Source organism: Quercus robur, chromosome 12 (assembly GCF_932294415.1).
Source record: "Quercus robur chromosome 12, dhQueRobu3.1, whole genome shotgun sequence".
NCBI classification, from domain to species: domain Eukaryota; kingdom Viridiplantae; phylum Streptophyta; class Magnoliopsida; order Fagales; family Fagaceae; genus Quercus; species Quercus robur.
Genome location: NC_065545.1, coordinates 42,361,209 through 42,374,458, shown reverse-complemented (window position 1 = coordinate 42,374,458; position 13,250 = coordinate 42,361,209). Strand labels below are relative to the sequence as shown.

Here is a 13,250-nt window from a genome sequence, read left to right as displayed (position 1 = left end):
CAGAGTTAGAGAAGGTCAAGATTTATCCTAAGATATTGCAAAGTACTTGGAGGACTACCTAACACAAGTTTTAGAGAAGCCGAGGACCAGCATTTAACTAGTCACACTGCCATAATCCACGAATGGACAACTTCCCCACAAGCTTTTTATAAAGCTAATTGTGACGGAGCAGTTTTTGCTAATTCAAAACAGGGGGCATCGGTGTGGTTTTTTGTGATTGTGGTTGATGGGTAATGGCAACCCTTTCCCTCATAGTTGAAAGTGTACATGATGCAGAGGTGATTGACGTTGTGTCCATGTGTAGAGTGGTGCAATTTGTGGCTGAAAACGAGTTTCTCGGAAATAATCTTTGAGGGCGATTCACTGTCAATTATCAACGCCCCCAATGCAGAAACAATGAACAATGACCCAGTTGGTCATATCATTGATGACACGAAAGTAAAGGCAATGACAATTAGAGACTGCTCCTTCTAGCATGTAGGACGCAAGGTGAACTAGGCAGCCCATATTAATAAAATCAAGTTTCATTTTCTCAAAAAAAAAAAAAAAAAAAAAGAAAAGAAAAGTAAATGAAAACAACAACCAACAATTTATATTTTAGATTTTATTGTGACTATTAGAAATTTTATTATATAGATCTTATAGAATAATAATTAATAATTCTTTTAGTTATATATTTTTAATTGCCAAAACTATGCATGGACAATAAAATATAAATAGCCGTTATTATTATTGTTATTTTTTTTGTAGATGTTACAATATTATTTTTTGAGGATTATTAATTTCAATGTACAAGTGGCGGAGCCATAAAATTTTCTTTGGGGGGCCAAATTAAAATGTGACAATTCAATTATTTACACACCATATGTTTGTTATATATACTATATAGTACTGTAAAAAATCATAGGGGGTTTGTTTAGTGGTTTAGAAGGCCTCATGAGATCCATGTAGTCCTAAGTGCAAAATTTTAGGATTTCAATTAGCTTTGGATAGGGGTGTCCAACCAGACCCGGTATCCGACCCACCAGCCCAACCTGGCCGATCCGGCCCGAGAACTGGCCGACCCGACGCCGGCGAAGGTCGGTGGCGGATCTCCAATCCCAAAATCCGAGACTGGCGGGTCAGTTGACGGGTTAGAGCATGGAAAACCAATATCAATTGACTTGATCGGAAAACACACCAGAAATAGCTTTCTCCGTCGATTAAAGTAGTTCGCCGGTATGATTTTGTTCGATCTGTCGAGATCTGGCCTGATCTCTTCGAGATCTCGCTTGATCTCGTCGAGATCGAGCCTGATCTCGTTGAGATCTACCAAGATCTCTTCAAGTTCGGCCTAATCTTGTTGAGATTAGCCAAGATCTCTTCGAAATCCATTCAGATCTAGCAAAAATAAGCAGATTTTGGCAAAAATCCGACGCGATTCGCACAATCCGAGCTCGACTGGAAACCAACCAAAAAACTTTGACGTTCGACCACCCGAACCGTTGCTGTCGGTGGGTCGGCAGTGGGTCCATGTTTAGGAGACCTGAAGTGATCGGGTCGGTTCCGGGTTGGGTGCCCAACCTGGAACGACCCGTGGACAGGCCTAGCTTTAGATACCTATGCTAGCCAAAAAATAAGAAGTAATGTTACAAAATTATGAATAGTTTATGGACTAAAATATGTATAACAAAAAGGTTTGTCAAACCACCACAAACCTAGCTGACCCATCAATGGAAAACCCAAGTCAAATCCAAACCCAAAATCATACCCATCAATACCGCGAAAACCTAGCAGCACCACCACAAAAACCTAGCCTTCTCCCAAAATCAAGGATTAAAAAATTTTCGACCCAATAACCACCACCAAAATAATGACCATCAACTGAGCACCACCATTGGCAAATAAAATTGCAAACCCACACCCACCACCACCACAACTTTGCCTCCACAATCCTAGTCTCAAATCCTTAGTCGCAATTCTGAAAGCCCTTAGTTTCGTAAGGTACAAGGCCTATCTTTTATGTGTCGGTAAGAGAGAGAGAGAGAGAGAGAGAGAGAGAGAGAGAGAGAGAGAGAGAGAGAGAGAGAGAGAGAGAGAGAGAGAGAGAGAGAGAGAGAGAGAGAGAGAGAGAGAGAGAGACCTAAATATGTTTAGAGCCCCAACAATTAGGTCTTAAATTTAAATAGTGATAAAGCTCCGGATGTAAGTATGTGTTTGGATGATTTTTTTTGATAATGTAGGAACTAGAAAGCATTTTGCATAGGGCAAGGATTTGCTGCAAACTAATTTGCAGCAACTCTTGCAAGAATGCACCAGTGTCAATGCCTCAGATAAACACTTGTCAGGCTTATATTTTTCCATGTCAAGATTGAATTTTTCACCGAATGGGATCTATTTGAGGCATTGACACATGTGCATTTTGCAAGAATTGTTGCAACTTAGTTTGCAGCAAATTCTTGCCCATAAACTAAGTTGCATAGCAATTCTTGCAAATTGCACATCTCAATAATTTGCTGTAACTTAGTTTGCAGCAAATCCTCACTATGTTAGGCACTGAAACTCATTAAAACTCATTGAAACTCGTTAGGCACCGATCAATACAATAAAAATAGTTAAATAGTAGTAGTAGCTAAAAACTCATTAGGCCTTGAAATTGAAGAAGAGTCAAAGTGGATGAATTGAATCCCATCCCCTATTTAATGGAACAAATCCTTCCGATCTTGAATGCACCCCATCACTTAGTGCTATGGTCACTTCACAAATATAAGTGTTTGTTGGGTGTGAGAGGTAAAAACTGGAATTCAAGTTTTTAGGAGGAAACTTCACACATTTATATTTAGATTAAACTAGAATAGAATTTCTATCTTGTATAAAATAAATAAATAAATAAAAAATCTTAAAACTTAATACGGATCCAATCTTAATTCTTAAGTAACGACTCCACCATTACTTCAGCTCTACTTTTCTTTGTCTATATATATATATATATATATATAGTATTTATTTGCGAAAATATATATAAAAGAGAAACTCTTGCATCTGGTGCTGTGGGAGCCATTGCAATTTGCCATTTCATTACCTAGGCATACTGGCATAGGATAGGAGAGAGACACCATAAATTATTTATTTTATTTAATAGTAAAATTAAATGTTAGTCAGCGCCAGTCTCTCTCACACGGTACTCACATGTGTGAAATCGCCGGCTAGGCTAGTGTTACTGTTACCCCATATCTCACACGTGCGACCCCCCAAACCACGTCGTTCATTTATAACTATAAATAATAGTAAATATTTAGAATAAATTCATTCGATAGCGTAGCTTATCAATATAATTTGTCTCCATCATCTCAATAATAAAGATTTGGCTCGCATTTCTTCCAGGAAGACTTGTAAAGAAGAAAAAAAGAAAAAAGCAGGCCTCAAAGCTCAAGCTCTCTCTCTCTATCTCTGCCTATTGGAACCAAATCTACCATGTCGGTTAGTATTTTCCTTATCTCTTTCTCTCTACCGTATTTCTGTATGTATTGTCTGATTTTTTAGGGCTTTGAGAGCTTTGATTTGCTTGCTTATTGCTCAAGTTTAGTGTGTGTTTGACTCTCTGTTTTGCCCTCGGATCTGTCTGATTCTACGTTGCTTCTTTTATTACAAGATTTCCTCTGCGATTTGATGATTGATGAAACCCGATTCATATGTATGCTATGTTGTGTCTCTGTGTGTGTGTGTGTGAGAGAGAGAGAGAGAGATTGAGTTGACATGTACTGGGTGTTAGAATGTAAGGACTTATTTGGTTTGGGTTTCTCAAAATTAAAGAACAGAAAATAGATTGTTTTAGCTATTGGATCTTTTTTCAAATTTGAGCCTAGGATTTTTGTGCAAGTGTCAATTTAGTTCTTGCATTTCCAATGTGAATTATGTTTATAACAAATACAACTTTTTGTTAAAAATTTCCATTTAATCTTTTTCCACCTTTTTTTTTTATTAAAAAAAAAAAAAAAAAAATCCATTAAATCTTTAAGGCATGGTGGACTACAAGACGGATTACGCTTGATCTAAACTGCTAAAATGGACCATACTAATGCTCAAGACTAATCCAAAAACAATCTAGCAAACAGCTCTATCATTTGTTACCCTGAAGATTCCACACCCTCAAATCTATGACAACTACGTTCCCACCACAAAGTCCACATCAAACATAACAGGGTTAAGTTTTAAATATCCAAAGACTACTTGCCTACCCAATTTCTCCAACCGAAGAAGAGGTCAGTGGCCTTTTCTGGTAGCACCCCATGAAACTCAAAGGAACGAAGCAAAAAACTCCACAACACAAATGCAACACTATAGTGTAACTAAAGAAAGCCCCCAACATAATGTCCATGATTGATTCAAGGACTAAATTGATGCACAAACATAATGTCCAAGGGGTTAATCCTTGAAACTGGAATAGTGTTGTAAAAAACGTGTTTAAACTTTAAAGCTCAAGGCTCAAAGCCAAAGGTCTAAGTGCTTCACTGCCTCAGGAAAACATTTCTGGATTTTTTTGAAGAAGCACAAAAGCGTGTGCTTTTTAAAATTTTTTTCTAAAAAAAATTATTAATCATTAAAATTAGTTGCTCGTAATTTTATTATAAAAACATTATCATTTAGGTCTCTCACACACACACACACACACACAAATCTACATATCAAAAGACATGAACAAGGATAGTTTGCTATTCTTGTAATTTTTTTTAAAATGTAATGTTTAAACTTTTTATGCCACAATTATTAATTTATTATCCTATTATCCACTGATAATTATTTTAAATATTCTATATAAAAATTTTAAGAAATTGAAATAACCTATGTAAAATTTGTAAGTGTAGTTGCACTATCTATTTTAACTAATAGGAAAAATATATTACTATTTTGGTTTATCATTATTATTTTTTAATTATACACTATGAATATTTTCATCAGAGTTATTTTATATTAAATTTGAAAAATGTGCGCTTTAATTTTCATCAGTTATTTTATATTAAATTTGAAAAATGTGCGCCTTACTTCAATCAAGCACATGCTGGTGCTTTGCACCTAGGCTCCAAGAGAGTTGTGCACTTGACTCTTTTACCAACATTGAATTGGGAATGTAGAAACTAAATTGACACTCAAAAATCCAAGGATGAGATTTTAAGACACCCTCCTGCCCCTTTTTTAATTCTTCCAATTCAAGTTGTCCTGAAAAGATAGATTCATTTGTGAACAAGATTATTTGGTTTTGCATTTGTGTCATGTCTTCAGCCCTCATTTTTGTTTTTAGGTTCTGAATCTAGGGTTTATTCTATATGATGTATGCTTGTGTTTCAGTTGCATTATTGACTTTATGGTTCCTGTTACATCTTGAGAATTTTCGGGAGCTGTGCTGGCTATCTTTTTGCCTGGCTTTGGAAATCAAAGCAAATGAACTGGAAAAGTCATTTTGTTTGTTTGTCTTTCTTAGCCTATTTTGTATAGGAGATTAAAATCATTAAATAATGATTGTGGAGATGTCCTTGGTTGGAGCATTGGGATACAGTACCAACGAGTATACCATTTCTTTAAAGGGGGAAAGTAGTACGATTGTGCAATATAGGGGGAGAACCGGGGGAGGGGAGGGTGGGAGGAAGGAACCATACGATTAGCTCAACTCATCTGATTGTAGTAAGCAGGGCATGTATTTAGAATATAGTGGCTGCAACTCTCTCTTTGAACCAATTTCAATGCATACTGCACAATGTCAGGAAGAGGACAATTTTACTTATATATATTGTTCTTCTTTTCCGATTTTATTGTTGCATTTAACTCCAAGGGTAGCACAATTGGCTAGGGACCGCACCTCATGAAGTGATAGTTACTAGTTTAAATCTCCCCTTCCCCTCTCTTTTGGCGCCAAAATTAATTATTAAAAAAAAAAATTGAATAAAATTTACCATAATAAGCCAAAGTTGTCATTACATTGTGGATAAGGCACACATTGGATGGCAACTACTCTTGGGCGTGATTCTGAATGCTAATTTGTAGAAGAAAAATAAAGAATATCAGTCTGTTTTTGGCAGGAAAATCTTTTAATAAATTCTTCGGAGTATGTATTGTATAAATTATAACTTCTCTGTGATGTGAATAGTTCATAAACACCAATAAGTATACCATTTCTTAATCAAAGAAAGAATTTCACTCAATCTCAAGAAAGCGTGATTACTCCCTCTGCCCCCACTTTATGATTACAACAATGGGGGAGGGGGATTCAAACCCCAGTTCTCCTAATAAAGGAGAGCAGGTTGACACTAAGTGATAATAATCAGCTGCACAGTGCACATATGCAGGGAGGTTCTAGCCTTCTAGGTAGCTTTTTGAAAATTGTCACATTGATAAAGTTGGGTTTGGCATAGATCATAATCTGAGACTCACCAATTATGAGGGAGTTATCACAGAAAAAATTTCCACTCTACTAATATTCTTATTTTTTTTTAAGGGCCCACTCAACTACTTTTCTTAGAACTGAAGAATTGAGTTTTAGTGCTTGAAAGCACTTCATTCTCTTTATTTTTGGCCACGCAGTGGTTTTAATGGATATTCATTCTACATTTTCTGATTTGGAATTAGAGAAACAGAGCTCCTGATATCTGACCCAGTTGGACCCCTTGGTTTGCTGAATTTTGAGTAGTTCAATTATTCTTTCTAGTATTATATTTTCTCAATGGTGTTTAGCTTATACACTTGCTCTGAATGCAGATAAAAACTGTTAAAGTTAGCAATGTTTCCTTAGGAGCATCTGAGCGAGACATCAAGGAGTTCTTTTCTTTTTCTGGTGATATCGAATATGTTGAAATGCAAAGGTTAGTTTATGAGTCAGTTCAGTAGTTTCCTCTCTCTCTCTTATTTGGGTTTATTTTTATATGAACAACCAATCCTACCAAATGCTTATGCAGTGATAATGAGCGGTCTCAAATTGCATATGTCACCTTCAAGGATTCACAAGGAGCTGAAACTGCAGTTCTTCTTTCGGTAATTTCACTTATGAGTATACGTTATATTACTGTATTAGGGTTACGTCCCCCCTTTTTTTTGTGATTTTAGTTATATCACTTGTAAAAAATACTTTTGTTAGTATTATCGTGATTCAGGCTTTGCAGTAATGGTTTTTTAATGGTCTGAATTATCGAAGATTTATTATTATGGTTTTTTTTAATGATCTGACTTGGAGGATTACATAAACAAAATGTGATATATGGAGTACAATAAATTAGGGATTTCAGTTGTTTGAGGGCGAGGGGTAAAGAGCTGTTATTTGTGTTAATCTACAGTGAGCTTTAATGCATCATGAGTAGTGTGATTAAGCTTATGCATGAAAGAGACAACTGTTTCTTATGTTTTCTTATTTTTTCAAGAAAACAAAAGAGAAAACAATATTTTGAAAAACTTTTTCATTTTCATTTCCCAAGAAGTCAAAGACAGTTTCGTAGATGCAAATATTTATCTAAGATACTAAACATGCATATGCGTAGGATCCAATTACAACACGGATTAATGAAATCTTTTATTAATCAATATCAGCATTGTGCAAAGTTGTGATCTTAGGGCTGTGAGCATGGTGGAAAGGGAAGAAATCAACTAAGAAGCACTAGCAGTAGACAAGTGTGTGTTCTGTGTGTTAGTAGTGACATCTATTCTTGAAGAGAGTAAGAGCGATTCCATCATAGAGATGACAATGTACAAACTGGTTCTTTATAAATTTTGGGGAAATTACACTTTACCCCTCTAAACTATACCCCCTTTTACACTTATCCCCCTAAACTAAACTATGAGAATGCACACTTTACCCCCCCTAAACTATTACCCTCGTAACACTTGCCCCTCTAAACTAGAAGAGTGCACACTTAACCCTCCCTAAAATATTACTTGTGTAACACTTTGCACTCCATCCCATGGGTAATAGTTTAGGGAACTATAAATTCTTATAGTTTAGGGGGTTAAGTGTAAAAGGGGTCATTGTTTAGGAGGGTAAAGTCTGCATTCTCATAGTTGAGGGAGGTAAGTGTAGAAGCGGGTATAAGTTTTTTTTTTTTTTTTTGGGGAGGGGGTGGGGGGGGGGGGGGGGGGGGGGGGTGTTAAAGCGTGCATTCTCATAGTTGTAATATTTGCACTAAACTCTTTGAGACCTTAGAGTTGCTAGTTTCGACTGGGTTTTTATAATCCTAAATAAAATGCTTTATTACTTAGGCTGAAGGTCTGCTTCTGGGAAAAAAACAAAAGGAAAGAAAAGAAAAAGATTATTGCATGGCTAAACTAATCCTTTTACACAAGTTATGAATCATATAACAACAACTACAACAACAAAACCTTAGTCCCAAGACTTTGTGATCAACAATAGATCCTCAATGGACTAATTGTGATCAGTCACATGTATTCTTCTTTGCCATTCTATCTTAACCAAAATATACTTTATGTTACTTCCTTAAATAGTATGTCTCTTTCTCTTTTTTGATAAGTAAGGTGTGTCTTTTTCTACAAGTACTAGCATTATTTGGGGTCTTCATCTCCTATTTTTGTTCCCTCAACTTGAATCAAGTCTCTCTTCCTCACTGATGTATTAATTGCTTCTTGTTGCACCTGGTAAAACCATCTCAAGCAACTCTCCTTGATCCTTTCATCAATAGGAGCCACCCTTATCTTTAAACAAATCAATTCATTTTGAATACGATCTTTTCTTGTATTTCCACCATCTCAAGCAACTCTCCTTGATCCTTTCATCAATAGGAGCCACCCTTATCTTTAAACAAATCAATTCATTTTGAATACGATCTTTTCTTGTATTTCCACCTGTTCATGTTAACATTCTCATTTCTACTAAACTCATTTTATACATGGACATCTTACTTCTTGATTGCCCAACATTTAATGCAATATAGCGTAGCTGTTTTTTTTTTTTTTTCTTCTTTTTTTTGGATAAGAATATAGCATAGCTGGTCAGCCTGGTCTTATAGTAGTTTGTAAAAATTTTCTTTTTTACTTAATAGGTGCTCTACAATCACCCATAGTCATGATTCATGTTTCTCCTAAAACTCACACCCCCTTGGATCTTTCTATCTTTATGACTTATTAGTCCAAGATATTGAATGTAATCACTCTTTGGTATCTCTTGACTATCCATTTTTACAACTGTTCTTTCTTTGTACTAAACTTACACTCTTGCTTTATACACACTTAACCTATAACCTTTAGATTCTTTTTTTGAGAAGCTAAAACCTTTAGATTCTAAGCTAAGGTATCCCTCCAGACTTTTAACTTGGCATCAAGTCCTTGTCTCCATGTTTTGTTTCATCCACTAAAATTATATTATAAGCAAAAAGGATATACAAAGGGATTTCATCTTGAATCGGTGTAATAAGTTCATTCATAACCAATTAAATGAGATTTACTTATAGTGTGTATATATATATATATATATATATATATATTTGTACATTTATCACGTTAAACTCATTTGTGATGCCTCCATTACCAAAAATTCCCAAATTTCTCATGATTTCAAAAGTGGAGGAGTGAATTGAAGGTTTAAAGTTAAAAATTGTTTTTAATTTTGCCCCATCATTTGCTTTTGAAATCCTAAATTGGCGGGACTTGGAGGTGAAGAGCTGCTAGATTCTTGTGGAGTGTAATGCTGCAATTTCCCTTATATTTTTTTTGGTTGTTTTACTGATGGCTTCTATAAGAACTAGATTGTGCCATGATGTCATACAAGTTTCAGGTGCAACATATAGGCAAGAAGATTCTGAAGAGGGTATATTAGTTTTGGTTGTTAACTTTGTGATCTATTGCCAAATCTCTTTGTTTAAGCTTTTGAGTATCGTAAATAGAATGAGCTTTTATGATTATATAATAGATAGAGATATCTCTGATCACGCTTTGAATAATATATAGTGGGAAAAAGAACTCAACAATCTCTTTGTAATTCATTGACTGTGGTTTTGGTTTTACCCAGCTGTACTACTGTTTTTTGGCTACATTAAATTGGTCAACTAATGATTATGTTGGATACATTTCATATTATACAAGGTTCCCTACTCTTCTATTCATGTGAAAAAGTTTCACTTAAAACTGAATGTAATCTCAGGGAGCAACAATAGTTGATCTGTCTGTCAACATAACTCTGGATCCAGATTACAAGCTGCCACCTGCTGCTTTAGTACCCCCTGTAAGTTTCTTGCACAAAACCACTATTTTACTATTTTACTGCATAAACCAGAATGGAACTGACCTGATTGGTGCCCAAATCTCTGTAGGCGACAGAAAATAAAACTCCAGGTGGTGCTGACTCTGCTTTTAGAAAGGCAGAGGATGTGGTTAGTGGCATGCTTGCTAAGGGCTTTATCTTAGGCAAAGATGCAGTGAACAAAGCAAAGACTTTTGACGATAAGCACCAGTTATCTTCAACAGCCACAGCAAAAGTCGCTTCTATTGACCAAAAGATTGGGTTCAGTGAGAAAATAACTGTTGGAGCTACTGTGGTTGGTGGTAAGGTCAGAGAAGTGGATCAGAAATTTCAGGTTTCAGAGAAAACAAAATCAGCATTTGCAGTTGCAGAGCAAAAAGTCAGTAGTGCTGGATCTGCCATAATGAAGAACCGGTATGTATTAACTGGGGCATCATGGGTGACTGGTGCTTTTAACAAGGTTGCAAAGGCAGCTGAGGAAGTTGGGCAGAAAACAAAAGAGAAAGTGGTAGTGGCTGAAGAGGAGCAGAAGAGAAAAGTTGTAGATGACTATGCTTATGTTCATCTTTCTGAGTCCCCCAAAGCATCTGCACCAACTGAGCAGCAACCTTCCAAGCCAGCACCTGCTCAAGGTTTGATCCTTTGATTTGCTACTTTGTAAATACCAAAGGAAATGCCACTCCATTACTGGTTTGTGTTTCTAGTATGGAAGTGGTGAACGTAGGACTCTCCAATTAGTTGGTCATGATTGCATTTATTATCTTGACTTTTCTTTCTAAGAATGTCAAACCGAATGTTTGAGGTGTTATTTTGACCATTTTTTTCTCTTTTCTGTTTCTTTATGATTATATGTCTCTATGTGGTTTTCGATTACATTTAATATAAGCAACAAGTTTTAATGTAGTTGTACTTTCTCTTCTTGCATGTGTTCATCATGCATGCAAGATGTCAAGAGCATTATTTTTCAAAAGCATAATTTTCTTCTTTTTTTTTTATTAATAAAAATATAATATTCTTTTATATTCACTAAAAATGTAAGTTTTTGGATTAGGTAGTAAATGACTTTCAATTAACGTGGAGTTTGGCATGGATGGTGTAGAAAACATTTAACTCTATCTAATGATGTATGTTATGAAAAGTCTAGTAGTTTAGTGGAATTGCATGCTTTTTGGAGTTTAAATGCTCATTTCTTGTTATTGTAGCTGCTGACTAAAAAGACTAGAAAATGTGAAATTACATTTTACCATTTTAAATTACACTTTTCATTCTAAACTTTTCGACTACATGTTTTACACTATAACCTTTGTTACATTTTGCATCCGGACATTAAGTTTGTTGTTAACTTGGATGGAAAACCATGATACCGCGTAAAAAGACTCAATTACCCCCTCTTCTCAATCCCTTAAAAACAAATGAGAAAATACACTTTTTCACTTTAAACTATACTTTCGATTACACTTTGCATCCTAAACTTTAAATTTCTGTCAAACTTAATAGCAAACCTTAACAGCAAGCTTGATGTTGGGATGCAAAGTGTAACAATGATCATAGTTTAGGGTGCAAAACGTGCATTCAAAAAGTTGAAGGTGCAAAGTGTAATTTGGAGTATAGTTTAGAAGGGTAAAATGTAATTTTCCCTAAAAAAACCTAATGATGAACTTTACAAAAAGTTATATCAGACTTGAAGCCCAACTAATATGCATGTGTGTATATATGTATGTATTTCTTGAAGACGAGTTTGTATCACCGAGAATTTAGGTACTTGAAATAGCACCGGAGGCATTACACGAGAAGAATCTATATATCGTGTAATGGTAGTGAATTGAAGGGTATTCGTGCTTTCTTACTTTGAATCGAGTTCTTGCATTATTATTATTTGAGAATAAAGTTTGATAACATGACGTTGAAGGCATTCAAGGAACTGCTTCAAGTTTTATCGGTGTTTGAGGTTGGAGTATCCTAAACTAAAGGACATCAGAAACAAATATCTGGATCTTTTCTCTCTTCTATTTTTTTTTTTAAAAAAAATCTGAACTACATATTGATGCATATTTTCTATAAACTTTATTTTAGGGAAAAAAAAGGTTAAGTTTTTACCCAACTTATTTTGTTTTTGAGTCTAATAAACCAATGAAAACAATAAGTTCCTTCAAACGAATGCTAAGGCAAGGTTGGCAAATTTTGTCACTTCGATGGTTAGAATAGTTCTCAAAATTGTTCGGCAAGAAAACACAGTTTTGCTTACTATCTTTTCTGTTTACCTTGTTTCTGAAAATATAGTTGAATACATATCATTATTTGGTCAGTGTGGATTTGATCCATTCTCACAGCATCGAGTAATATTTGTTTTTTCTCAAATTTCTCCCTCAGCTCTTGCTGGTTTGAGAGAATATTACAGTTAGAATTTATAGATTTTTCCCACTTCATTGAAAGCTAAAACTCAGTTAATGGAATTAGTTGATTTCTATGCTAATGCATAAAACTGGGGGAAAAAGAGAATCTGGTTTAAGTAACAAGGATTAAGTGATTCATCCACTAACTAGGCCCTTCCCAAAGCATTAAAAAAGTAGCAAACAAAGTTGAATAGGGATAAGTTTTTATCAAAGTGTACGGTCGCATTACTTTTTATCTCATCTTCATTTCAAATAATCTAACTTTTAGCTTTTTATAAAGGGACAAGCTCCCCTCCCATTCAAAATGCTTCTGTTATCTCCCGTTTTTATTTAGATAGAAGAAACCTGACAGATAAAAAATCTAAAGGTTACAATCAAGCCATGTCATTTATTTTCCCTCTAGTCTAGCCCCCCCCCCCCCCCCCCCCCCCCCCCCCTTAACAGCCATCAACCTCCCTTAGCAAATCCACCACCTCCCTTATCAAATCCACCGCCCAACAATCCCAAAAGTGCTGTTGTGACTCCACTGAAGTCTGAAAAACAAGATTCAACTCTGAAGAAAAATTTGCTTCCATCATGATAAACTAAGTGTGAGTTTGGATACAATGTTTGCGTCCGTGCGTTTTTTAGTGGGTCCCGTGCACTGT

At 35.4% G+C, this 13,250-nt stretch overlaps 1 protein-coding gene across 1 annotated transcript; it reads left to right on the top strand.

Annotated features, from left to right (window-relative positions):
• The first annotated feature begins 3,287 nt into the window (after positions 1–3,287).
• On the top strand, positions 3,288–11,113 carry LOC126708622 (binding partner of ACD11 1-like). The gene is made up of 5 exons (XM_050408435.1): positions 3,288–3,459; positions 6,730–6,833; positions 6,927–7,002; positions 10,112–10,192; positions 10,281–11,113. Exons 1-5 carry the CDS (start codon positions 3,454–3,456, stop codon positions 10,854–10,856), a joined length of 843 nt encoding a protein of 280 aa, XP_050264392.1. The 5' UTR covers positions 3,288–3,453; the 3' UTR covers positions 10,857–11,113.
• Positions 11,114–13,250: the final 2,137 nt, after the last annotated feature.

Bases quoted from the DNA above. Each gene is read 5' to 3' on its own strand.
- LOC126708622 (XM_050408435.1), top strand. The intron at 6,834-6,926 runs GTTAGTTTATGA...ATGCTTATGCAG, and splicing joins GAATATGTTGAAATGCAAAG to TGATAATGAGCGGTCTCAAA. The intron at 7,003-10,111 runs GTAATTTCACTT...ATGTAATCTCAG, and splicing joins AAACTGCAGTTCTTCTTTCG to GGAGCAACAATAGTTGATCT.